Source organism: Nesoenas mayeri (assembly GCF_963082525.1).
Source record: "Nesoenas mayeri genome assembly, chromosome: 13".
NCBI lineage: Eukaryota > Metazoa > Chordata > Aves > Columbiformes > Columbidae > Nesoenas > Nesoenas mayeri.
Window position 1 is genome coordinate 9,387,598 of NC_137550.1, and position 26,536 is coordinate 9,414,133.

Below are 26,536 nucleotides of genomic sequence, written 5' to 3' on the forward strand. Positions count from 1 at the left end.
TCATGTTTTGGAAAGGCCCTTTGCACAGGCTCATCTTGGCTTGTGGGCTGGAGTGGACTGCTCTGCCCCCCAGCCCGTGTCCCTGCAGCACTGGTGGCCTCTGTAGCCCATGATCTCGGTTGTCTGGGGCTGAAAGCCTGTGATGGAGTCTCAGGAACTGCTCCTGCTACATGGGCAAGAATTTGTTCTTTCAGTAGTTTTGATGGGAAGGCCAAACTTACAGGGCTGGCTGGCCCCTGGCACTCCCATGGTAGCACAGTGCCCGTGCCCTGCTGTGTGCCAGGCAGCAGAGCTGTGCTGGCTCTGCGAATGCTGCTAATCTGAATTCGGGCTTTCAGAGTGACAGTAGCAGACACAGGTGCGCTCCAATCGCTCTTCTTGCCTCTCTTTCCTTCCTCGAGCTCCACCACCCTGTCCCCTGTTCCTCAACACCATGACACAAGTGTGCTCACTCCTGTGAAGGTTTTGCGAAGTTGCTCATCAGGCCCATGTGCCTGTGTATGAGGACATCACTGGACTTCTTGTATGGGAACAGTGCCACCTTCCTCTTCTTTACGATTTGCAGTAAGTGAAACCCTCCTTGCCCCAAGCCACTAAGTGGTGCTCTCTTGGTAGTACAGGTATGAGGAAAATACAGGGCTCTGGCAGGGTGAAAGCCAGTATATGGAATAAATGGAAGATACTCTTGCTGTTACCTGCTGCTAACATACTTCCCCTCTCAGCTTCCCATCAGTAGTTTTACCAAAGCAGGGTCAATGTCACTGTTTGCAAGTATTTCAAGCTTGGCTTTTTTTAGATGATATTTGCATGAAAAGTCTATCAATAACTCAGTTTCTCTCACAAGTAACAGTCACTCATGCCCTTTGCTCTCCTAGTGAATTTAAGATTTCCATCAAGGGTTCTGTCCTGGGCATATTTTAGGTAGCCAGGTGGTGTCTCTGATAGTTTCCCTTACTTAACTGTGGGTGCCCTGGGCTGCAGACTCAAGGTGTGGCCCTAGTTAGGCTGAGGAGCTGTGTTTAGCTTTGCGAAGCTGTAGCCTCGCCTGTGCAGAGTCAACAGCAGGCTTCAATCTTTCAAACATTTACTTATATTCTTTACAGCGAGACCAGCTGCGTGACTCAGAGCATGAAATGAAGTACAGATGTAGATCTTAGCAGGAGCTGAGACTTCACCTTATGAACCAGGCCAGGCTGCAATGTACTCTCTTAGCCTGGGTGAGCTGAATAAGTAGTGTTTGCCTTAGTTTGTCTGCATGGAAAATACAGATAGTTCAGTATTGGAAAGTTCTCAAGATCCTTGGCTAGGTGTTATTATTTAAAAATTAAATCTATCATTAAAAAGACATGTTGCTAAGGGATAAATGGCAAGAAGAAAAAGTTAAAAATATATATGGCATCCTGTTTTCCCTGAGTTGATGTTTACATTATTTAGTTCAAATGAGGGGAATTACTTCCCCTGGAGAAACTTCTCAGGAAAAGAGCAGAGTTAGGCTCCAATTAGTAAAAAGATCTATATTCACACGCTATATATAGCTGCGCTGTCTTCAAAGCAGCACCACGCACACCTGCCATCCCGCTGTTCGCTGCCTCCCTTTTCATCCTGTTTGTGGTATTGCATCCTCCCCGCTGTAACTGCCATGACTTTGAACTGTCAAGCACCTGCACCAGCGTTGTGTAAGGTGGGCAACACAGAACAGGGCATGAAAACACCAGAACAAACACCAAAAGACACTGGGCACCTCCACAAAACCAGCGCGGGGAAGCAGATCTGTGTCAGGGCTGCAAAATAACGGCAGCCCTGCCTCGCTTTGACGCAAGGTAAAATCTGCTGCTGAATACTCTGGGGCATTAAATTAACACCGGCACTAGTCCTGATCCTGATCTGACTGATTTCACACCAGACAGGACAGTACCTGAGCTTACATATCTCAAAACACTGCAAAATCTGTAACGTAAGTGGCAGTGAAAAATACTGACATTCTTTTTAAAAGGAGTACCTATGGCCTCTGTGCCTCTTATATATTATGTCCTCAAATCTAGTAATTTAAAGCTCACATTCATTAATGCTTCTAGTCAAAGGCATCTTAATGACATAAAATTCCCTTAATTCTGTCATTCTACAGTTTGCTCTGTCACTTGCTGCCACTGTAGAGAGAAAGGGTCATATTCACTATTATGTAAGTAAATTTTATTTATCAGAATCAAGATTTTTTTTACCTCATAGTTGTTATGGAGAACATCCTCCCTGCTTAATCTTATTATTGTGAATATATCAGCCATGTGAATAACAGGGTCATCAAGACATGTTTACTAAGATGTCAGCAATATTTAAAATTGTAGCAGTGGGATAAGAAGATGTCTTTTCTGCCTTTTTTTTTTTTATTAGAAGTCTCTTATCTTCAAAGTATTTGTCAGAAATTTTGTACTTTAAAAAATCAAGTTGAAAATTTAGTTACTGAAAAAAACGGCAAATTTTGAATGAAGCCAGGATTTTTCAACAAACTTTTGCAGGGACAATATGTGCTGTTTATAAGGAAGCATTTGCTTGTTTGTTTGTTCATTGATTTTGGACATTTTAGAAGAATCTAAATATCTCATAACATTAAATAATTTTATCCCACTTAAAGTGCAAGCTACTGTTCTGGTATTCAGTAAGGTATAGTGCCAGTCTGATTCAGTTGCTTTTATCGTCTTACCAGCATGTTAAATATATTTTTGACTTGCATTTTGAAGTTACTGCATCTAAACAATGAAAGCCAAAGCTGGAAGTCTCCTCCATTGCCATGCATGTATTTCCTACTTGGAATGAAATGTGAAACTTCAGCTACATGCCAGGCAACCAGGGCAAAGCCAGGCTTGTAGAAAGAGAGGTTATTTTTTGTTTAACAAGTACGAGAACAACACACATGCTTTCAGGCACTCTGTCCTTTCTCAAGCTCAGAAAAGTCACCAGCCTGAAATAGAAATTGCAACCTTGTATTGCTGTGGGTTCAGAGGGAGATTGAAAATCCAATTTCATGTTCAGCTCTGTTGTGTAATTTCTTAAACCGTATTTTCCACAAGCAGTCACAGCCCTTTATTCCTAGTTTTTTGCATTAACACGGTTAATGTTATTGTGAATAGGTTCCAAATGGTAAGGAATTGCCATGTTGTGGTCAAAAGGATACAGGGCCAAGTAATACAGCACCGAATGGGTTGTTACATGCATTTTAGAAAGAGTAAAGCCCCGTCCTGCAGCTCTTCCCACACACGCAGCCCCCAGGCACAGAAGGGTGTCCATCTCCGGCCCCATGGAGCTGCCAGCCCAGGGTCACTGGTGCTCGGGGAGAATGAGACCGGGCACCAACCCGTGGCCTCTCCAGACTGAACCGATGTTATTTACTGAAAATGCAAATCATCCATTGCAAATGTATGTGTGTTGCAGTGTAAAAGTGAATTTACCGTGAAATTAGTTTCAGACGGGGGGAAAACCAGCTGCGTTTTTCCCAGTAGTGTTTGCTCCAGCCCTCACAGGCACACGGCTTTCCCAGTGCTGGCGCTGGGAGCCAAAGGAGCTGGGGCTGAGTGCTGAAGGGATTGATCCATAAGGTTTCCCTGACGTTTGGTAGCCTCATACCAGTTCTTCTTGAGAATATTCTGAATCACCCACAGTATTTTATTATCATAATCCACAGGGAGTGTTTTCCCATCATTGGTCACAGTTTATATAAATGGTTTTCCCCTCCTGAATCTCTCAAAACTGTCTGATTCTCCCTCTAAAATACTTTCAACTACGATCTGCTTATTGCTCTTGGTTGTGACCAGAACATGTATTTCATGTATTGTCTTGCAATATGGAAAATGTAGCGCAAGTAGAACAGAGAGACTCTAACAGCATCCAGAGAAGATGAGCTCCATCCTATCCCAGTGCTGTACTTCCCACCCGAACAAGTGATTAAAATTTGTGATGTAAGGTACTGGATTAAAATTATAATATATTGTACTATATACAACTCACTTAGGAAACCTGCACATACGACCTTCTCATGAATAATTCTTCATTTAATAAACTACTTTTGACTTGAAAAAAGCAAATGATGAGTAACAAGTATTGATACAATTAGTCAGGCAAGGTGTGTGTGTGTGTCAGTCTGGCATTCAGCTGGAGTCAGAATTTGGGATGGGCGCAGTGTTTGTATTTAACACCGGTACAGTCTTCCTCTGTGGCTGTAATACACCGCAGGAGGGTGAGCCATTGTCCTATGTTAAACTGCAATTTCTTACACACTGGCTACCACCGTTCAATGCCAAATACATCACATACTGTACCTCCTGCAAATTATAGACAGTCTGATTCTGCTATAATTGGTGAACAAAATAGAAAGTATGACTCTATCAGCAATGGCAAACCTCCTAACGTAATACTACTAGGAAATCAGTGAACATGACAGGAATATTATCAATGTGGACTTGACACTCTTCTAAGTCAGCTATCTTTATGTCAACTGGTGTAACACCAGGCAGAAGGCTTGAATTTTTGGAAGAAAAATGTTAGCAACAGGATAAAAATGATGGGAGAGGAAAGGGATTGATTGTCTAATAGGCACAAGCCCCAAACCAGGGCATGGAAAAAATCACAGTCATCTTCAAGGATGCAGTAACACCTCTAATCAGCGTTTCTTCTTACAAAGGAAGGTGTTGCTGATTGCTCAGCACCTGTCAGGGCTGAGCTGATGGCAGCTCATGCCCTGCATGTTATGCTGGGTGTGAGGTTCATGGATTCACTTCCCACCAAAAAACAGATTAAGGGGTAGCTCTTGAAGTCTGGGCAGCAGTGTGAGTATGTACAGGCAGTTACACATCCCACCCTGACCCTTGCAGGGAGACCAGGCTGCTCTGCAAGGTGTTTGCAGCCATATGAAGAGCTCGGGCAGTAGTTGTAGCTGTCTAGGACTTGGTGTCCCGCACAGTCCTGACACTGTGTCCGTGCTGACACCCCAACCTACCACGCGGTCTCGTTGTACCCTTGCAGAGAGACCCAGTTTGGCTCTGCTGCCTCTCAGGGTCTCAGGAAGGGCAGGGAGTATTTGCCTTTGTTCTGCTGCTATAAAGGTGCCTGTGGGATGCCGTGAAATACCAACACAAGTTGGCTGTGGCAGATTTCCTGCTATGACAAATTTCTACAGAGTCGTGCCAAAATGCTTACGGCCCACTTGTTGTGTATCGCTCCTCTTGCTAAGCTTCCTGATAGCAACAATAGTGGCTGAGTCAAGGAGCTCTTGTTTGACCCTTAAATGGGGGACACATTGCAAGGGCAAGGGCATCTCTCCAGAAACACGGCCTTCACAGGGGCAGGAATATCTGCCAGACAAGAGAACAGGGGCTGGGGCACTTGTGTGATTTTTGGATACCTGGTTGTTGCTCTGCTTCACATTCCCCGTGTGACTTGGAGCATCACTGGAGCATCTGAATCGCTTTTGCACCTTCTTCTACATTTCTAAAGGAGTTCAGGCATGCCAGTAGGAATTAAGAGCCTTGATAACTTTGTGCATCTGCCCTTAAATTTCATTGCAACCTGGTCTTTCGTGTGGGAACACCGACATTCCCTGCCTTCCTGGTCTGTAGTGAGGATAACACTATCAAACGTAACAAGATTCTTTGAGCACTTAAGGATATCTTAAATATTAATTCATATTAATAATAAATAAATATCTTACGGTATGCAGCTGGCTCTCTTTGGCACTGTAAAAGCTCCACTGAATAAAGAAATTTCCCAGCGCTCCAGAGCTGGTGTATGTACAGAGGAGGGTTGCGTTTCCACCTGTGGCGACATTCACTATCTTCTCGGGGACGGTCACCACCACACCGCTGACGTAGCCTGTGGGCAGTAGGTGTGGAAAGGAGAGATCAGCCAGGGCAGCCCTGGGAGCCACGGAGCTTTGCTCCCTGCGTCATCACAGAACCCGTCGAACATGTCTCCTCATTCTCCTTTCACTACAGCTTCCCGTGGGCTTTGTGGGGAAACTTTAGTGATAACGAGCTGGGAGTGGGTAAAAGCTAACAAGCAAATAAATCCCCCAGAATACCTGTGCCCTTACAATGGATAATATTCTGAAAAGGCAGAGTTTGTAAAAACATACTTGTTCTCACCTGCAGAGACTTGTCTTCTCACCAGGAGCCTGTGACTAAACCGAACCTTTCTTGTACACTCGCCATGCTCTCCTGCACCTTGCACTTGCATTCACAGCTGTCTCTAGCCCGCTTTTACACCCTTCTTGCCCTTTTCTTTTTGCTGTTCTTCCTTTAGATGTCTGATTTTCTCTCCTGTGGGTCACCATCTCCTACAATGTTGTCACATTTAACGTTCTTAGCTCTGTCTTGGACTCAGTAGCACTGTCAGGTTTCCCTAGGCTGGAGCCCAGCAACCTTCCTCTGTTTTTCATTTGCTAATTACTTTGCTTTTGTTTAGGTTTGTTAGGGCTTGAAACTGTTCTTTTCCAATGCTTTTACAATGGAGATGTCAAACTAAGCTTTTTGGAAATGCTTTTATTATGTAGTTTGGGAGAAATCCGGTGATAACTTGATCAACCCTTTCTGTTTTCCTCAAAGCAGAAAGAGAGCAAACATAACTTGTGAGGCCTTTCCCATAATGTTCCAGTCAAGCTTGGCTACACAGCCATATTAATGAAAGGAATCGAGCACCATCTTACAGTATTTATCTGTTTCTGTCCTCCATATAAGTTACTGGCAGTGGTGACCTACAGCAACAAAGTTAGAGCTGTCAGAAAAATAAGTCTGCATTTCAGGGTTTTGCTAAATCACTGAGTCCAGCTTTAAAGCTACTGTCTAAAGATTCTGAAGGAGAACAGGTTTATTTTTAACGTAAAGGAAAACATAAGTCTTTCAGAGCTTTCTACGCAAAATAGGCAAGGTCAGAACTTCATGTTGTTATAACAATAATATTCATGTGGGCTTATTGCATGTATGAATGATAGAGGCAAAAAATACAAAATATTCTTCTCAATGATATATCTGTGCATCTTATTTTTGGGTGCTGCTTTTGAGAGTTTAAGCAGAACCTCCACTAATATCAAAAGAGTACTTTGTTCAAATTATCAGCCCTATGAGAGAAAACTATGTTTAAAAAAGGAAATATAATCTATTTTGGCATTTTTAACCACGTAAATATTGCAGATTCATCAGTTGATACAATATGCAAACCTGTCTGAACTCTTCAGGGTCTCTTTTCCTTGTTTGTTGGCTTCAGTAATAAAATCTCACTGCCAGGAAGACAGGCATGATCTACTTTCCATGTTGGCAGCGGTGAGGATGAGAACTAGCAGGTTCAAACTACAGCAAGATGTACATTATATGTGAAGTCTCACAGGGATGGCTGGAGGCTGACCTAGATGTGTCAAACCTGCCTTGGGGAAAGATGGGATCCCAGTGCTGGCTGCAAGTCCTGCTTGTCCTGTCAGCTCACGGGAGCTGACTCCTGAGATCTAATACAAAAGCCATGTAATATTATTATAGATATCTCAGTTCACTGTTCCCAGCTCTAAGAATTAAGAATTGGCAAGGGGATGATAGTTTCTTGCCACAATAATACTTCCAGGTTTACATGTATTTACTTTCTGCTCTTTGCAGGATTAAAGCTGCAATCTTGCAACACAATGTCGTTCTACGGAAAACATCCAATTTCAGTCATCTGCTCCACCTTTTTCCCTTATCATTCTCTGTTTGTGGAGTAAGGAGTGCTACAGAGCATGGCTGGTATAAGGTTTTCCAGAATAAATTAATTTTAGCATAAGCAACTCCACAAAGCATTCTAGCTTCCATGAAGCTGTATATTGTGAAGAAATAGATTCAGTTGAAATAGGCTTGGCTCTAGTAAAATTAAAAAGGCAAAAGCTATCAAACTGCCATTGTCCAGTGAGGCTATTTAGAGCCATCACTAATTGTAAGATGGAGCTCTTGGCTGCAAATTGAGTGACCTGGAGCTGAGCAGCCCTTTCTCTCATCACGGAAGTTAATGGGAGCTTTGCTTTGCATTTAGTTCACCGTTTGCGATTTCAGACTCGTAATCCTATTTCACACATACAGCACTGAAAAAAAAACACATGAGTAAGAAGTAACTCGGTGAACAAAGCTAGTCTGAACAGGACCATATCTTGTTAAAAATAGTTGATCCCTGTATTTTACTCATCAATATTACAGTAAGACAGGTTTCTTGCTACAAAGAAAGTCATTGTGTTTAATTGGGAATCGCCCACTTCTGCTCAAGTCCCGTGCAGTTTTAACACTCACGAAGTAAATCCAAGTTTGCTGATCTTTACCAAGCCACTGCAGAAACCCCCATCAATGTGGACACACTGCTAGTCTTAAATCCACAACTTTAAAATGAGAGGACATTGTTTTGAAAAATATTGGTGCTAACACTGAATTACTTTCCATTGCTAAGGCAAAAATCTGTGGGGTTGATGTGTGTATGAGAGAGAAAACATTGAAACACCAGGAGGAATTATTTAAAAATATTTCTCTGGCATCCAAACCAGATAATTCCATAATGAAAAGAAAATGTGGAAACTAACTTCCATTTTCTTTACTAGATACAGAGGCTGTTTCACCTCACTCAAGCTTTAGACTAAAAATGTCTGCTTCTGTATATATTAAAAATAAAGCATAGCACAATGAAATGTCCTTGAAACATGAATAATATATAGTCTTTCATATACCATATAATTCCTAGATTCCACACAATATTACGCCCTCACTTAACTTCAGGGAAATCCAAAGGATTATTTGCATGCTTAAAGTTAAGCATCACCAAACATTTTTTGGTGGGGTGGGATGGAGGCAGCATTTCCCAGGGCTGTTATCAAGGGGAGACAAAAGCTGAACCTAAGAAAACCCAACCTTGAAATACTCGAAAGTCCCTAACACTCTACGTGGGAGCTCTTTGCCTCTTCCTGGCTTGAGAGCAAAGCATTTATTTACCAAAGCTAAAATTCTATTCTTAAGCAAAAAACTCAGACCAGTCAGTGGTCAGCTTGCTGATTTCCACAAAATGGCATAGCGTCATAGCCATGATTTTCATTCCGTCCTGAAATAAATCTTAAATATTCTCCTAGTTTGCCAGTCAGGCTCACCTGCTCTCTTATTTCAACAAGCTCCTTTATTCCAGTGCTGTTTCAATATTTATTATCGTTACCTGTAAGGATGGCTAGAATCGCAAATATCTTCAGCATCGTTGCAAACTTCTTGACGTTGGGAGAGAAAAGGGACCAGATGCTGCTTCTGACTTTGACTAAAACTCAACTGTTTGGGTTTTTTTTAAGCAGGCTTTTGTCTCCTTATCAGCTGTGTATCAACACGCCAATAAGCTTTTTCGTTCTCCTCCTTTATCACGTGTGTGCTTTTCTCCAGCTAGTGGTGTGACTGTTCAGTTGAAACCATTTGTGGGGTTTGGGCAACTGAGGGTTTTGTTAATAATAAACCTTTGAATCAGAGAAGCCCAGATTCTCTCACTTTTGCCAGGGCCCAGCAGTATTTGCCTACGTGAGCACTTCACTGAGTACAAGCAAAGCATTTGTGGAACTGTTTAACAATCTGATTACCAGCGTTGGAGTCAGGCCTAATATGAATAAGGAGTAATCTTTATTTCCTGTTAATTCTATAATTTCTTTTTTTAAAATGGGCACGTGGAGATAATACGTTGTTAGTGTATTTTCATTGCAAAAGATATTTCTCATACGGTTTTATACAGAATGATTACATTGGACTTGCGATTGCCTTGAAATTTCCATATTGAACTCATCAATAAGGTAATACACCAAAATAAAGAGTAAAGCTTTCTTCTAAACTGATATTAAAATCTGTTTCATCTAGTTTTAATCCATGAAGTTGGATGCTACTAATACAAAACCACAAGGTCAATATATTGATTTTTATTGAAATGTTAATACCTGATTTGTGTATTGAAAGAAACACTGAATAAAGGTTAGGATTTGAAGGACTAATTATGATAACTCACAGTAGATTACATTGTCCTTACCGAATGCAAAACGCCTTCTCTAAGTCTCTAAAGCTCATTAGGAAGGGAAGGTGCTCAGCTTGCTTGCTCGCTTTGTCCCCTGCCATTTGACTGAGGGTAATTCAAACCCCCCGCTGCGATGGGAGAAGCTGGTTCTGCGCACACAGTCACGCGTGAGCAAGAGGCAGAACACATCACAGAGGGCAGCATTGCCTTGTCGATGTGAGCCTGTGCCTGGGACCAGAACAATTGAAATGGTCAGTGGCTTTTTCTTGGTGAAATTGTGGTCCTGGTTTGTGCCTGATGATCCCGTTGTGGCAGCAGCAGGCGAGGGCAGCCACCCGTCCATGGCAGGGACGAGCTGCAGCTGGGGCAGCCCTTTGGCAGGGGGGGCTCAGCATCCGGCCAGGTGTGGTTGGAGGGGAGAGGTACGTCCAGGCTCTCCCTCCTCTCTGGTGTGATGTGGTGGTGGGTTCTTTAGCGTAGAAGTGGTGAGTTATTCATTGCATCAGTTACTATTGAGATCAGGGTTATGGACTTAGGTGATTTTTATCCTGCCAGATATTTCTGTGCACGGCAGTTGTCTGAAAAATCCATGGGAAGTTGTCAGGGTTCAATTATATTCTTATATGAGCCATCTCCAAAAGTTCTATAAAAGATGTCTTTTCCTTAATTCTGACTGTCAGCACTTCACACGGCATTCCCACAGGGTGGGCAGCACTTGCCTCTTAGTGACAGGGAGGACAAGACTTGGAATAGTTAAATGTCTCATCCGAGGATGCCCAGGTGACACAGGGTCTGAAAAGGAATATGTATGTTGAAAGACTGAAATTCAAATTCAGGTTTCTTCCAAAACATGACAAGTGTTTAGCTTCACCTTCGCTAAGGAAGCATGGAGAGATCCCAAACACATATGGGAAGTTCTCACTGTCCCCAGGTCAGTCTAAAATGGGAGTTGCTGGTGGTTTCCTATCATTTAGCTGTGGATGAGCACAAATGATCTGAATATGAGCACAGTCTGCAGACCCATTTCAGTGATTGCCTGTGGCAGCTCCTTAATACCCAGAAGGAGTCAGGCTAGTCGCTCACAGAGCACTGACCCTTTGCAAAGGACAGCAGTTTTCAAGAAGATGCAGAAAGCATTGCCACCCCACACGGCAGGTCAGCACGCATCCGCAGGATCCTGTGTCTTTACCACAGTATCAACGTGTCCCTAATTCCCTCTCATTTATCATCACAGAAATATTTTCTCAGCCACTTAAGGCATCCTCAGCTACAATATATTTTCTTCCTGTTACATTCACTTCTTGTGACTCAAGTCTCTGAAAGATGACGGGACTCCTGAAGGGTAGAATGCTCAGTTTGACCAGAGAACAGGAACAAATAACACAATTTCTGCACTAGTATATGCCCATTTAAGCTTGGGATGCAGGGCTGAGATTACCAATTACAGAGCGTGTCTTGTAGCAAATGAGTACAACCATCAATCCTGTTTTACAGAGGATGCTGAACACCAGTAGCATTTACTTATTATTATTACCAGCCTGAGGCTCATTTTATACCATCAAACCAAAAGTGTGTGCCCTGGCACTCATCTTCCAAGCCATCCGGGGTGATTCTCCTGTGACGGTAACAGATGGTACCTGTCAGCTGATGGTTTTGCTTCCAGCTCGTTGCTACTAGGGAGCAGCGCTGCCTGTTCAGATGTCACCTTAGGAAAAGAACTGAACACAGAAAGCAAAATCGAATGTGGTTTGACAATGGTTAAGGTTGAGTGACAGTGGGACAAGGAGGAATTTCTCGCTTACACCTCCGGCCCTGGGCTGAGAGAGCAGCACAGAGCGCAGCAGCGGCAGCACCCGCTTTGCCGCAGGTGGAGCAAAGACTCTTATCTCGAGATAAAATGGAAAGGGCCAGTACCAGGAACCGTGTGTTAACAGACTTTGTGACTCAAATCTGTGTACACTGAAACGTACTCAGAAATGTTCCTTTCCAAGCAACTCCCTATTCACTCTATAAATAGAAGTGCCAGTCATTAAAAAAGCGAAGGCCAGGGGCACACCCAGGGCCAGGCCACACGGCCCAGCTGAGCGCTGCCTTGACGTGAGGGGTTGCTTCTGTTGGCCTGAAACCTACTTAACAACGGCCTGTAGAATTCCGTGTTTAATTTGACAAAGCTCAGCAGCACTTCAGCTGCTTTGTCTTCCTGAAAGATGGTAAATCTGTGATTGTCCAAAGACACCAAATGCACCATAATGTGATTTATAGAGCTCTCTAGTTCAGTATCACATCTGATTGCTGGGCATGAAGAGTGTAATTAAAGTTTCAAACAAGCACAGTAAAAGATGTGCTTTAAGTCTGTAAATCCACCATTAGATTGACTTTCAAATGCACTTTACAGTTTTCTTGCTTATTGCACAGCCTCCTTTGTTGTCTAGAAGAAGATTTATAAGCTTTTGCTGGAGCGTTTGCTGCCTAAAAGTTAATTCATGAACTCGCTGTTATTTTCAAGCGCACAGAGAATGCAAGACTGTAAAGGTACCAATAATAATAAACTCTTCTGAGGAGAGCACCATGGCTTGTCACCTCAAAATAGCCCGCTCAGAAATACACTTTGTATGTACTCTGTATCCAAGTCCCAGAACAGGCCCAGCCTACTCTCACAAAGCACAATACAGACATCACCCCAAGGCTGGCTGCACTCTGCACCCCTGCCAGCGTGCTGAGCTGTGACACCTGGGCACCCCTTTGACTGTGTATGAATTTTTATTTTATACATGAGCACTAGTAAACCCAGGTTTATCAGCACTGGTCTCCCAGTCTGTGGCTGTGACGTGACCCTAGACTGCCCTGTAATTTGAAGGTACCTTGACTTCCTTCCTGCATCCTTCCCACCACAACCTTGTGCTTGCCATTTCCCTGGTTTGGTACGGTGCCTGCTGGCATTTCCAGCACAGCCCCATGGTTTCTCTCCTGCTCCTCAGAGAAGCCATGGGCTGTGAGAGTCAGCAGGACGGAGGACTTAATGGGAGAGGAAGGGGACTGAACTCCTTCCCCAGCACAACGTCCCATGGACTCATCCCAGTCATGGAACTCACCCTCTGACACCAAGGCTGCCTTCATCCCTGTAATTGCTTTGCTGATACTGCGCGTGATGGCTCATTTTGCTTATGGCAGAGGTTACTGTAAAATTACACACAGTTCTCCACAGAAGGCCACCTTCAAACCATCATTGTTGGCCTCAGCTGTCTGTGGAGGAACACTTGCAAAGAGCCCTTTGTGGAGATAGAGCCTGAAAGTTTTCAGGAAAAATCAGATGCAATGTACCCTTCCATCTTCCTCCTCCTCCCAACCAAGAAAAGGCAGCAGGCTGTAAACTTTAAATGTGTTTTTGAATCTGCTGTGAACAAGCAGGTAGACAAACCAGACATAAACCCAGAGCAAATCTGTCTTTTCATCAAAGGAAAATAGCAGCATCGGCAGACACAGATCTTCCACTGTGCAGACAGCTGTGCCTCTTCGAAAGGGAACAGAAGAAAAGGAAACCATTGTGGAGCTGTAACTGAAAAACAATCATAACAAAAGCTTGGAAATTGAAATAAATAAACAAGCTTCCAGTAGGCTGGGGCTCACTGATGCAGAGAATGTTGTCTGAGGAGAGCTAAGAAAATGTCCCTGTCCTAGGTGATAACTGTGGAATCCAAGAGAATTGTGTGTCCCTGTAAACCTGCAGAGGATAAATATTACCCAGCCACAAAAGTGCAGTCCCCTGCCAGACCACCCAGTAGGCATCTAAATGATCTTTACCACTCAAACACAGTCCCAAGTGGGTGACTCTCTGAGCCAGTCTGCCCAAAATAGCTCCCTGCTGCGAAGAAAATCACACCTGACAGAAGCGGGATGTGGGCGAGCAAAGAACTTTAAATGTTCCCCCAGTGGGGCTGGCAATGGCCCAGGATGTTATTTGAACATTTTCCACATTTCTGGATTATTGCAGTTGAGGTAGCTTGGACATTTTAGGTTGCTCAAGAACGTGGCAGGTAGTTAATTGAGTGGGATTTTGTTAAGACCTCCGCCATCTGATCTGCCCTCTTTGACAGACACAGAAGACGTAGGAAGTTTCCTTATCCTGTATTGGCTATAGGAAGCTGATGCTTGCTGCAGTTGAAGTGATTTGTATGTGTACAACACGTTGCAATAGAACTGTAACGCCTATATGCACAGCCATGTTTATTTAGCCATCCAAGTCTCGTGTGAGATCAGTGCAAACGTAAACACCTGGACACATCTGTGGGTCTGGCGCAGGCCTTTTGGGTTGATGGTAACATTCCCCTTCCCTGCCTTCTGTCCTGAGAAAAGCGTAAAGAAGCAGAGAAGCAGCTGCTCGTGATGCTGCCCCAGCCCTCCTGGGGATGCGGGTGCAGCGTCTGTGTGACCCAGAACTGGGCTGCTGTGGATTGTGCTGGACCAGGATGATGGGAGTGCTGGGAGAGTTTTCTTGGAGAGGCAGAGACCTGGATTTGCGGCACTTGTGGTGTTATTGTTAATATAAATGGTTTTACCCCCTCATTTGGTGGGTGAGCTGTGCACCACGAGTGCCCTGGCTGGTGCAGGCTAAAGAATGACTTTCTAACAAAAAGTGCCAACATCAAATAACCCATTTTTGCACTGTGGCTCAGGTGTCAAAATGAGAGCAAGCTCTCCGCTGCATGATAAATCACAGTAAAATGGTTCTATCTTTGTAGAATTGCTGTTCCCTTGAATTTGCTGTGGCTGCATAACCTTTTCACTGCATATGATTAAGTCTCGTTGTTATGTCTTTTTTCCCTTGTTCTTTTCCATGTTGTTTCAGAATTGAAGCTAATAAAGCAAAACAAAATGGAAAATTCACAGTGGGGATTTGGAGATTAAAGTGTCTATCAACCTTGTTGGAGGGAAAGGTCTTTTTTCTAATAATGATTTGCATTTTCATAGGTTAACAGTTTCTGAAACTGTTAAGTGCTATTGTGCCTTGAGTTTGGCAGCATTTGTTGTACTTGTCTAAAATGAAAAATGCTTTCAGCTTAAGAATGTAATGTATAATTTCTGTGGTGCCTGCTTGCTTTAACAGGTATGGTAACGTAATTCTAGGATTACTGTGCCAAATTAAAACCTGGCATAAAATTAATGCAATTGTGCTAAACTGTATGATTTCCACCTGCTTCTGTCATGCCTGAAATGGAGGGGTTAGGTGAATAGATGTTAAAACAATGCTAGTGTTTGGTGCTTTTCAAACACTCCAATTCATGCTGTCAAATGAATGCAAGACAATCTCATTATTTAAAAAAACAGCTAGTTTTTAATTCTCGCTGTTTCAAGGACATACTTGGACACAGGGACCGTAGTGCTGACCTCAGCTGCTACCAACACGTAGGGAGAAATTGCTAAAATCTCTTTGCTTTTGGTGTGCTCCCATTTAGGAAAGAGACTGAAGCAGCCTCTGGCGTCTGAGCATTGCTTTGCCTGCCCGAGTTTCGCCTGGGCACTAATCCTTCCCATTTTACTTCCCATAACTGGCCGCAGGGGGGGCTGAAGTGTCTGGGAGAAGCTTTTCCATGTCCAGGCTCTGCAGCTCAGCTGCTCTCTGAAGGAGCATAAATTCAACAAGACTGTGTGGCCTTTTTCTTGAGGAGGCAGAATAATAATTGTAGATGCCATTAATTATTAATTAACGGTGGTAAAGCTCATTTTCCCTCAGCTGCCCTCCTCCAGGTGTGCGAGTCGCGGTGTCCCCGGTGCTGGCTGGAGCTGGGCTCTGCCTGCCAGCAAGCAGCTTCCCACCACAGCGCCGCCACTGGCTCCTGTTTTCCTCGGGAGATTCCCCAAAGCTGGGCAGTGTTCTGGAAATGCTGCGGTCACATAAGGTGAGCAAGGCAATGCGAAGGGAGCCAAGAGTGACTGCTTGCTTAGTGCCTGGTTTGGATGAGACTTTTCCTTTTGATTCCCAGGAGCTTCGTACTGGGACAAGGTTACTTGTTTGGTTGGTTTTAATTTTCAGGAAGAACGATATGATGCTTCCTATCTTGCTTTGTTAATTATCTCATTAGAGTTTTCTTAATTATTTTAATTACACTGAGTATGACAGTGCAATGGTCTGATGTGATGAAGTTGTTGAGCAGAGGATCAGCTATCCCAAATAAAAAGCAGAGTGGCAAACCAGCTGAGATAAAGCTAAGCACTTTTTGGTCATGCCTTTGATTCGCTTGTGGCAGGCAACCGGAGTTATTCATCAGCTGGTCAGGACTCAGATCCTGTAGCCCAGCAGCTTTGTTATACCCCGTGTGTTAGCAGTTTGAATTCTTTGGAAGCCCTTGTTATCCTTTGGTGATCAAGCAGACAGCGGGTGTGTGAACTGGAGGCAAGTAATGGAAAATGAAAGTGTCAGCAGCCTGCACATCATGGCAGCAGCTGGGAAACCAATCAACGCAGATGACTTCATCTGAAAAACACATGAATCTTAATAGGGTGTAGGGTGTAACCTTTGAAGAACAAGTGTCTAATCCAGTTGTACACAGCAATTTGATGCAAATGAGCTAATAAAAGCAGTGGGGCAGCCTGGCCTGGCTCAGTTACAGCCCTGTCACGCCTCCGCTCCTGGCAGCAGGGGTTTGCAGCTGCGCAAACATGTCATGTTGGTGGAGAAACCACTGATCCTTGGCCGGTAGTTGTGGCACGCTGCCCGCCACAGCCAGGCTGCGTCCTGTGCCTTCGCCACGCGTGGCCGCGTCCTCAGTCCCACGTCGCGGCTGCTTCCCCCAGTGCGGGCACTGCTGAGCCAGGGGAACCCCATGGTGCCACCCACAGGGCCCTGTGCCCGCACCCGGGGGGTGCTGCCCCAGCCCTGCTCCGGCAGCCGCTCCCCCAGCCGGACTCCTCCTTGCCTGTGCCATGCTCGAGCCCTCAACTTGCTGCAACAATCTCGATTTATAAACCACCCTGTAACTGCCAGGCTCTCATAAGGTAAAAGCAAAAAGCCACAGGCTTGTATGGGTGTCCCCAAAGGGTCAAATCAGTTTGTAAAATTATCAGCAGTGCAGTGGGGCTCTTTTTGCTCTTCTCCTCCCCAAACACTGAGCATTGCTGCTGTGCCAGCGATGATGTAAAGCTCGAACTGGGTGGCCTCTTCTATAATGTTCAATAAGTAGAGTGATATGTTCCTGGAGCCTGTATGAAATGCTGAAAAGCTTCCAATTCTGTAAGCAGACAGCCCCCAGAAAGAAATAATAACTTAAAATCCAGTTCAAGGACTAATTAATTGGCACCACTGATGTGACTGATATTGAATTAGCACTAGCTTTTTGTTCTGCCCCTTTTCGTTCTGCAGGTTAATGGCATATATCCAGCCAGGAGTGTTGCACTCAACGCCCATCACGGTCACTGTCTTTGCATCTCTAGAAAAAGCTGATTTGAGTTCATGGTGATTTGGGGAGTCAGGTCATAACGCAGCTGACAACTAACCTATAGCAGATGGATTAGAGTGGCTGTACATTGCTAACAGTAATTACATGTAATTAAAGTGCCTTCCTGGCACAGCAAGACCCTGACCTGGCAAACGACCGTTTGCAGCATTGGTTGGAGTCCCGTGGTGTCGGGGTGAAGCTGCAGCCACGTGTGAGCGGCTGCAGGAGCCGGGCTGGGGACGGGAGGACACTGCGGAGCACACGTGCTGGAGAAAGCTGCTGTTTAGCCTCCGTGTTTCATCATCATGATATGTTGAACAGGGGAGACATTGACCTAAGGTGTACCAGGACTGTCAAACTTACCATGAACTGCATGCTAATTAATGGTTTCCACTAAGTCCTTACCTCTGGGCCTGGTGGTGAATAATGATGCGAAAGGTCAGTTTGTTTGCTTTTTGTTTCAGGAAAGGTTGTTTCTATCCTTTTGGTCGCACTTATATGTCTTAAAATAGTTCCAAATATTCCCTAAAAGAGAAAAAAAAAAACCCAGAAAGTAAATCAATTACTTACATAATTGTTAATTTTTAAACAGTATGGCCCTAGTGAAGCACAAAGCTATCATGAATATTTCATCAATGGCTTTGGAAAGGATCAAAAACTATTAGCTGCTACTTGCAGTTTGGACTTTAAAGCCAACCAGGACAACGCCTCTTTCTGATTTTTCTTGTTCAGAATTGTATTAACAATAACAGTAATAAAGTTGACAATGAGTTGATAATTTGTAGGAAAACGTTTATTTGAATAATATAATCTCTCTTGTAGTTCAAATGCCGTTCATAGGCTACCTGCATTTTTGTTTTCTTTTTTAGAACATGAACTGAACAAAGGGATAAACATAAAGGACGTGAGAGTTCATCACAAGGGGTGACTCTCAACGATTAAAAAGGACTTGTTTAATTGCGATTGAGCACAAATCCACGTGACATTTTTTATATGCCTTAAATATGTTATCCCTCATTGTAGAAGCTTAATTTGCACTTCCAAAGAACATGCAGCAAATATTTCCTGTTTCCTTAGAAAATGCTGTCTTTGTGATCTCCTTCCTGTAAGCAAACTCATTTAGTGCAGTAATCCCTCAAGGCACATACAGCCAAAGCAATGCTTCCTCTGAGCAAATATCAGCATAACGTGTTTGAGTGTTTAAAAAATATTTTAATAATATGAAATTCTGGCAGAGTCCTGGGTTTTGTTGTTTTGTTTTCCATGCATGTTCAGTAAACAACCTATTTTAATACCTTTTGTTTGCAATGCAAAAGTTTGGTGTACATTCATGGCTAAAAACCCCATTGCAGCCTTTTGAGTCAGGAATACACACAGGTGAGCATTTTGGATCTGACCATCAAGGCACTAAATACCAAATGCATTTTGTCCCTTAAAATTCTGGTTAGAAGCAGTTTTGAAATCCCTCTGTTTTGAGCAGGTGTTCTCGCACTGATACCTGGCAGTTCAGTGGGGACTCCTCTCTGGATAGACATTTACCTATAGTACTTAAAATCCACTGTGAAAACATGGACTTTTAGTTCAAAGTGAGTATGTCACTACGGGTCTGATGCAAAGCACAGTACAATCCATAAAAATGGTCTAAGTAAGAAACTGGATGAAAGCATGTATATATACTGGTAAAGAACCCATCTTTAAAGTATCAGTTTTCACAACATCCAAAATCTGTGCCTGTTTCTGGGGAAGTAAGTCCTTAGGGTGTTGTATGAGTTCATACTGTGGATAATGCACAGACGTGGCTGAAATGTTGAACTTTGCCTGCAGTATATTTATTCCAAAATAGGTTATGTTGCATGTGCATGTTATAGGTGGCAAAAAAAGGAAATTCCAGAGCTGACGATGTGCAGTGCTGAATGTGACAAGGAGTTTTATGGACCCGAAGTGTTTGTGTGCCGAGTCTTGTGCAGGAGCAGAGTGCAGTTTCATATTGCTAAGCAGCATTTCTGCTTAGATGTCCTATTTTACATGACAGATCCATGAACAAATCCCGCTGCCGTGTATCTCACAGGCAGGAGGGGGGTCGGAAGGGCCGGCTCTCTGGGATGCTGGTACCTCCCTGCACAGCAATGAAACCGGCTGTGCAGTGGTGGTGAAACAGCATCACTGGGGAAGGTTGTGCCCCCGTGGGTAACTCTGTCCTTCACTCTTACTCCCTGGAGTTTGTTCACTCGCAGACTAATGCAACCACATATATCCTCATTAAGCGGAAAAACATCTATTTCTTTTTTTGTATCTTGCAAACGGCTTTGCCTTTGTGTTATCTTTCCTTGTGTGGCACCATGCTGCAGTGTAGCCTTTACTCAGGACACCCTGTCAGAAACAAAGAGAAATCCAGTTTTAAAATGTGATTTGGACTGCAAGAGGGCAGCAAACTCACTAATATTTCAAAGAAACCTCTATATGAAAGATTTATTGTTTGTTTGTTTTTAAAGGCGTGCCAGGATGTGTTCCCAACAGGAGAGACTGTATTATTTCCTTTTACAACATAGTGCAATTTTAAAGCCAGTTAGGAGCAAACATGTATTTCTGATGGCTTCCTGCTGATGTGAAGGGAGCACGCAGAGCATCCCGATGGCAGGGATGGGCCAGGCTGTGGAAGAGGTGTCAGTGTCATTTAACAATCAACAGCACTTTTCTGTCTGAAAATGGTAAACCTTTGCTAATTGCCTCTTTGAAAAGTCACCTTCCGTTCCATGTTTTCTCGTGCTGTAGCTGTGGGTTACTGCATGTCTTAGAAGCCTAAGAACAGATTTCTCAGGATGCTTTTTGCCATAGGCACCACTTGCCTGGCCTAAATACTCAGTTTGGCACAGCAAACCTGGAGTGACAGTGGTGGCAAGAGCAGCTGCACAGCGTTTTGTTTTCTGTGGTGTTTTCACTGTTGTAGAACTGAGACACATATGGCCACAAATGTATGTATTGCAACCAGAACAGTATGTACCTGTATACAATCAATGAATCAATGCTGTTTTATCTCACACACACGTAAACTCGTAGCTGTTTCCTCTACTAACACTGATCAATACCAGCCCTGATGTATGGTTGGAGGTCTTGTGCTTGTAGATCTTTTTTCCAGAAGGATTTTCCTTGTGCCCGCCAGGTTTTGCATGGTTACTTGGCTTTCTGGCCACTGGAATGAAATAAGCCTTAAAGCCCACCAGCGGTCTCAAAGGAGTCTGGTTTGGAATCAGATGCCGCTTACCCCACTTTGAGCAGGACTTCCTGGCCGTCTTGTCTCATTCCTTACGCAGTCAGTGAAAGAAGGTGAGTCACCTCAGGAAGGACATCCACGCTTTTCCTCCCCTGCTGTAGGATGGGGTGATTCATCTCTACAGGTGCCTGTGTTCCTCATTTCTACCGGGAAACCTCTGGTAACCAGCTCTTCCCACCACAGGTCTGAGCGTGGACCTCGTCCCCGTCGCTGGGTGCGACTCCAGCCCCTCCTGTCACCCGAGCCACGGGGAGCCGCATGTGCTTTGCTGTCCCACTGTGACACTGAGAGCAGGATGAACGTGGTCCTGTGAAAACTGTTGGCTTTGCTGTACTCAATTAGTAACACCTTTCCCATGACTTGGGACACATGATTTGTAAGCCTCTCGGAAAGTTCTCGGAAACATGAGCCAATTTCTCTTTTAAAGCTGTTATTAAATAATAATAGTAAAAAAATCTTACTGTGCTAGCAGTGCTGAGCAAGATATAATAGTATCAGAAATCTTCCATAATTCTCACAGCCAACCAACACAGATTTATACCTTACAGTGGAAAGGACACAGAGCCTGAGTTTTCGATTAAAACAGCTCAGCTTTTCTTCAGTAAAAATTGAGGTCCACAGTGCCAAATAAAATAAGGCCAAGTTCATAGCTGGTTTAAACTGGATGAGCTCCATGTAGCTTCACTTAACCCGCAATGAATTTTGCTTCCTGGATTTTGGCTGTTAGATTACTTTCCTTCTCTCAGCAAGTAAGACACAGAGCAGGCTCGCAAGGAATGTGTCTAAGGAGACACATTGCTATTCTGCACCTGTTCAGTCCTACATTCACAGTTCCTGCGGATGCGAGTAGGATCCTGCTCATACACAGATTTGTCGTGGTTTGTGTGTTTTGGTTGTTGTTTTTTGTTTGTTTGGGTTTTTGGGGGTTTGGTTTTTCTTCTTGGGATTCTACATTTATGTTTATGCCTTGCTGCTGGAGTATTTCCAATAATGGACAGGGACTTTCTATCTGTTTCTTTACTGTGGCATACCGTAAACTAAAATTTTAGCACCCAGTAAACAAAACTATGAGACAGTTTGTTCTCAGTATAATATTCCTGTGACAAGACAGTGGGAAGTAAATGGCAGCTATAAGCACTGTGTTCTTCCCTTGGTGCTCCTGGTAATTTTAGCACTGCAGTTATGTAGCTGGGGAGGAAAGTTACAGAGACCCATTGGGGTAGCAAAAATTTGAATGCAAACCCCAATGAAACAGTTGCAAGCGATTTTGTCATGCTTTCACATTTAAGTTCCTCTAACACTGAGAAATCATGAAGAAACACTGAGAGCATTAATCACACTGCTATATACTTTTCAGCTATCTTTTGGCAGCCTTTTGAAAGTCACAGCTAAAAATACTGAAACACTCTAGGCTTAACGGGGTTTGAGTTAAGAAAAAGGATAGCATAGGAAGAAAAAACCCTGAGAACAATGAGCCGTGTTATGGCTGAGGTCCAAATGTAGGCCAAATAGCAAAAGAACTGTTGATCCGAGTTAAAGGTGTACCTGATCTAAAGAGGGCTTATCCTTTGTGTCAGTTTTGAGGGACTTTTCTTCCTCACTGGAATACAAGCACACAAACCCTTGTCGCTTCAGCCACGACACAAGGGGAGGAAGCACTGCAGAGAGCTGTAGTGCCTAAGGGTTACTGCAGAAGCACCTGGTGTCTTGGGGCAAGCCTGAGGCTGTTTTAAAACCTACTGAGGGCTTAAACAGCCCCAAGTCTCGTCTTGTCACTGTTTCCCCCCCTGGGCTGGGTGCTCCGGGGCAGTGGGGAATCCTTAACCAGCCCCACAGAGCCAGAGACACTGGTCTGGCTCAGGGATGTCTGGTCTCCTTCCCCAGGCACGGAGGTTTACACACTTTGCCAATATCCTGAACACACACCTATAGGGCTGCACGTGGACCATAAGCAAAGTGCCAGCTGCTGGCAAGGGATGCTCAGTGACTTGTAAGGGCAGGTGGCAACCAGCGTCTCCCAGGCTCAGAACACCCCCCGGTATTTTCAGCTTAATAGGCCAAACCTTAGTCTTGAATCAGCAGTTCTCTTTAGGATACGGACCATAAAAGCTTAAATAGAAATCAGCAAGTAAATCCATTTTTTTTCCACCTCTGCCTACTATTTTAGTGTTTTACGTGGCTTCTGCCAGTTGTTCTTATGAAGACATTAAAAAGCTGAAAGTTGAGAAAAGCATAGGAGTAGCTGGCTGCAGTAATAAAATACATTTCTTCACTGTTTTTACAGGCTGTTGTAAAGTTGCCCCCATGTGACTATATTTACTGAATTCCAAGTCACATTTTTCTCTATCACTGAGCAAAACTGGCCAAAAATAAAATCTTCACTAAGCTGTTGTTCCTTCCTCCACTTAATGCAGGAGCATTGACTCTCCAGCACCCAGAAATTCAAACTCATAGAGATGTCTGGACACTTTGTATGTCTATCACTTCTGAAGTTTACTGCATGTTGTAGGGTTTTTTACACCCATTATTAGGCATAGGCTGTAATGGCCTGGGTTTAAGGTGCCTAGGTAAAAGTGTGAAAGTACAGGTTGTAAATCCAAGTCATATTGTACTCTATTGAATCCTCATATAAAAATTCCTCCCGCAGCTGCAGAATCCAGTTTGCACTGATTAATTTGATGCTGAAACCCCAAAACGGATTCTGAGCATCTGAGCCAAGCTGCAGTTATGGCACTGTGCTCCAACTGATCTCAATGGGCTTTAGTGTTATTGCCATTGATTGAAGCTGAGACACAGAAAAGTTAAGTAATTTCTATGGCACTACATGAAGTCAATGGTAGGGTCGGGAGTAACACTCTGGCTATTTGCCTTCAAAGCCAGGGCTCCATTTTATAGCCCAAAGGCACCACTGGAAAGACTAAGCCCAGGAGCTGAAGGCCATCGGCAGAGCTGCCTGTTTCATTGGCTCTCCGTTTATCCAAGCTGGAGGACACGCACAGCTGCCATTAAACTTACGTCAGCTAATTGAGATCATTAGAGTGATTCTAGTTTACTTCAGCTGGAAATCAGCATTTACAGTGGGAAAACAAGTGCTCCAACGCGAATATTCCTTTGTCCTGAACTCTTAATGTCCCTCTTTTCAAAATAAGACTTTAATCCCATTGTGGAGGCTCAGGCTTGCAGAGGCACTTGAGCATTGCCCAGGAGCAGCAGGTTGTTGAGCAGACCAATGGGTTTCATCTCAGGGCTGGAAGTCGTGAACCGGTCAGCAGTGCTGGGGACAAACTGGACTTGAGGACAAGGTGTTTCACTTCACATCCTTCATCTCTCCATCTTTAAAATAGGGACAGTCACGGAAAAGAATTTGTATGTAGCAGGCAAACAGCAGAAACCGAGTGCACTTGTCCAAGTGTGACTAGTCTTGCTTTGGTCTTATCTGTTGTAGAAGACAAAACTGCAGCAGCTGCTATATCTGCAACTGCTTGGGATGGCTGTGCTGCTATTCTGAGGTGGGTCCTGCCCCGCTGTGCCAACGGTGGGACTAGTTACAAGCCAAAATACAAATCAAGGAAAAACTGGGAAAATTGAGAGGGGCCCCAACAGGCCCCGCTGACCTGAACCAAACCCTGCCTGCCCTAGGTCCTGCTCTTGCCGTTCCGAGGGCCGGGTTTTCTGCGGTGCTGCCGCCAGGGGCTGGCACAGCCCCGCCCCCGAGGGGATAACCCCGCCCCCGGGTGGTAGCCCCGCCCCGGCCGCCCGCCCCACGCCGCCGAGGGCAGGTAAGGGTCGCCGGGGGCTCCGTCGGTTCCGGGCTCAGTCCCGGTGCCCGTGGGCGGCGGGAGGGTGATCCCCGGGTCGGTCCCGGCAGAGTACGAGCGCCTCGGCTCCGTGCGCTCGGCGTGTCCCGGTCCCGGCCGCGGGACGGGGCGCCCGGCACCTCCCGGCGGTGCCGTGCCGTGCCGTGCCGATGCTGCCGGCAACGCCGACCAGATGTCTCTCGCTATCCGGGTGGGGAGAGCGTCCGTGCGGCAGGCGGTTAAATCACGGCTGAGGTCCCGCTCCCCTCGCTACCTCCTGCATGAGGAGCCGCGGGGCTGGTAGCGAAGCGAGCAGCCCCCGGAGCCAGCCGTGCCCCGCTGCCCGCGGTTCCCCTCCAGGGCTCGCCCTCCTGGGACCTGCTCTCCGGGACCTGCTCCCCTTCCGCCGGGCACGTGTGGTCCCGCAGCAGCGGGCGGGAGCCGTGGGTTCCCGGGCTAGCCTGGGAGCACGTGGGGAGGCTTCGCCACCTCGACAGTCGCTGCGGGGAATGGAAGTGCTGGCAGGGAGCGTCGGAACGGGTGCGAGCGTGCTGCGGGGATAACGCGGTCAGGAAAGCATCTCACCCAGGGGAAATGGGCAGCAGCCCGGGCCGAAGGCTCCTTAGGGAGCAGAGGTATCAGGGCCTCTCACTGCCCTTGTCTTGGGGCTGGGGGTCAGTTCCATGGCCCTGTGCCGCAGCAGACAGCGGAGACCTGGGTTGGGGCACCACACTTGTGAGACTGGTCAGGGCTTTGGGCTGCTACCTAAATAAAAGCATATTTTATCTTGCATTGGTGAATTGTGTTGTCACAATTGGTCATAGAGGTTTTTTGTGGCTTCTATTAACAATAAGTTTGTGAGGCGGCTGCTGGTTTTCAGAGGAGAGATATTAGGCCAAAGATGTAGCAATGTTGTAAAAAAGATCTGAAGTGAAAGACTTTTGAAAACAGAATAAAATCCTAGAAAATAAGGTGTGCTTCTGGTACTTTATAGTGTACTTTTTGTTATTGCTTCTCCACTTTGTTTTGAAAGCTACTTGTGAAAACCTGGAATGTGGAGTGTCACTTCCCTGTGACTTCTCCTGCTGTTTTGTCTGTATTTCCATACACCCCCCTCCCGCTCCATCCTGGTTTTATTTACTTCCTTATTCCTGCGTCATTGTTGTAAATAGTTGGCATGGCAACAAGAGCAGCATTTATTAATTTCTACTCCCTTTGCAGCCAGCTCTCTGGTATGATCGATGCTGTTGTATAAGCTATGGTAGCCTGTGGCTGCTGCTATTTTATTTATTATGTCTTTCCTGGATTTCTTCAGCAGAGAATAATTTTTAAATAAAATCACTTGCAATGGAGCTTATCCTTCCTAGTGACATTAAAGACCATTCTGTGTCTCTACCCCCAGGGCAGACCACAGGGTATGATCAGGGCGGTGGAGATCTACTGTCCTAACACTGTGGAACTTCTGTGAGGGTGTCAGCAGGTGAGGATCAGTTGGTTATGAGGGCTGAACCCATCTCCTTTACTTTCCGCTCCTCTCCCTCCCTCCCTGTTCCACCTTTGGCAGAATATCTGAGAAGCTCCACGTGGGGACTCAACTTTCTGCTCTCCTGCACAATTCTGTAACTGAAGTGCCAACTTGTTTTTTCCTCCTGAATTCATGAATCATGTCCCTTTAATGTGCCTCCATCCTTGGGAAAGAGGCAGCGCTTGCCACAGCATGGCACAGCGTGGACAAAGTGTTCATTGTATGGCAGGCTCACTTTGATTGCATTTAAATCAATATTGTTATCTACACTTCAGAGATGTAGCCAGGGAGAAAGAACAATAATAAATGTTTGCCACAAAGTTGAAAGGAGTACATCGCTGTCTGGAGGGGTCAACAGGCAGCAAAGCTGCATTGAGATGTAAGTGCTTATTAGTGACTTATTTGAATTATGGTTGTCACTGCTCATATAGAAGCTCCAAATCTTATTCAGCTTGAGCACCTAGAAATAAATCTACATTGTTCAACAGGA

The 26,536-nt window shown here is 44.8% G+C and overlaps 2 protein-coding genes across 2 annotated transcripts in view; one reads left to right on the top strand and one right to left on the bottom strand.

Annotated features, from left to right (window-relative positions):
* The window catches only part of PSMD10 (proteasome 26S subunit, non-ATPase 10), a 40,402-nt gene extending 19,719 nt beyond the window's left edge, over positions 1 to 20,683 (top strand). The window contains exon 6 of the transcript XR_013922789.1: positions 20,614 to 20,683. The gene's annotated coding sequence lies outside the window, so the exon portion shown is untranslated. The remainder of the gene's footprint in view (positions 1 to 20,613) is intronic.
* Positions 1 to 20,984, bottom strand: part of VSIG1 (V-set and immunoglobulin domain containing 1) — a gene marked incomplete at both ends in the record, with an annotated part of 33,108 nt that extends 12,124 nt beyond the window's left edge. Inside the window, 5 exons of the mRNA XM_080352736.1 lie at positions 5,699 to 5,859; positions 9,193 to 9,241; positions 17,859 to 17,978; positions 19,520 to 19,688; positions 20,872 to 20,984. Of these exons, the coding sequence (XP_080208862.1) occupies positions 5,699 to 5,859; positions 9,193 to 9,241; positions 17,859 to 17,978; positions 19,520 to 19,688; positions 20,872 to 20,984 (612 nt within the window). The remainder of the gene's footprint in view (positions 1 to 5,698; positions 5,860 to 9,192; positions 9,242 to 17,858; positions 17,979 to 19,519; positions 19,689 to 20,871) is intronic.
* Positions 20,985 to 26,536: the final 5,552 nt, after the last annotated feature.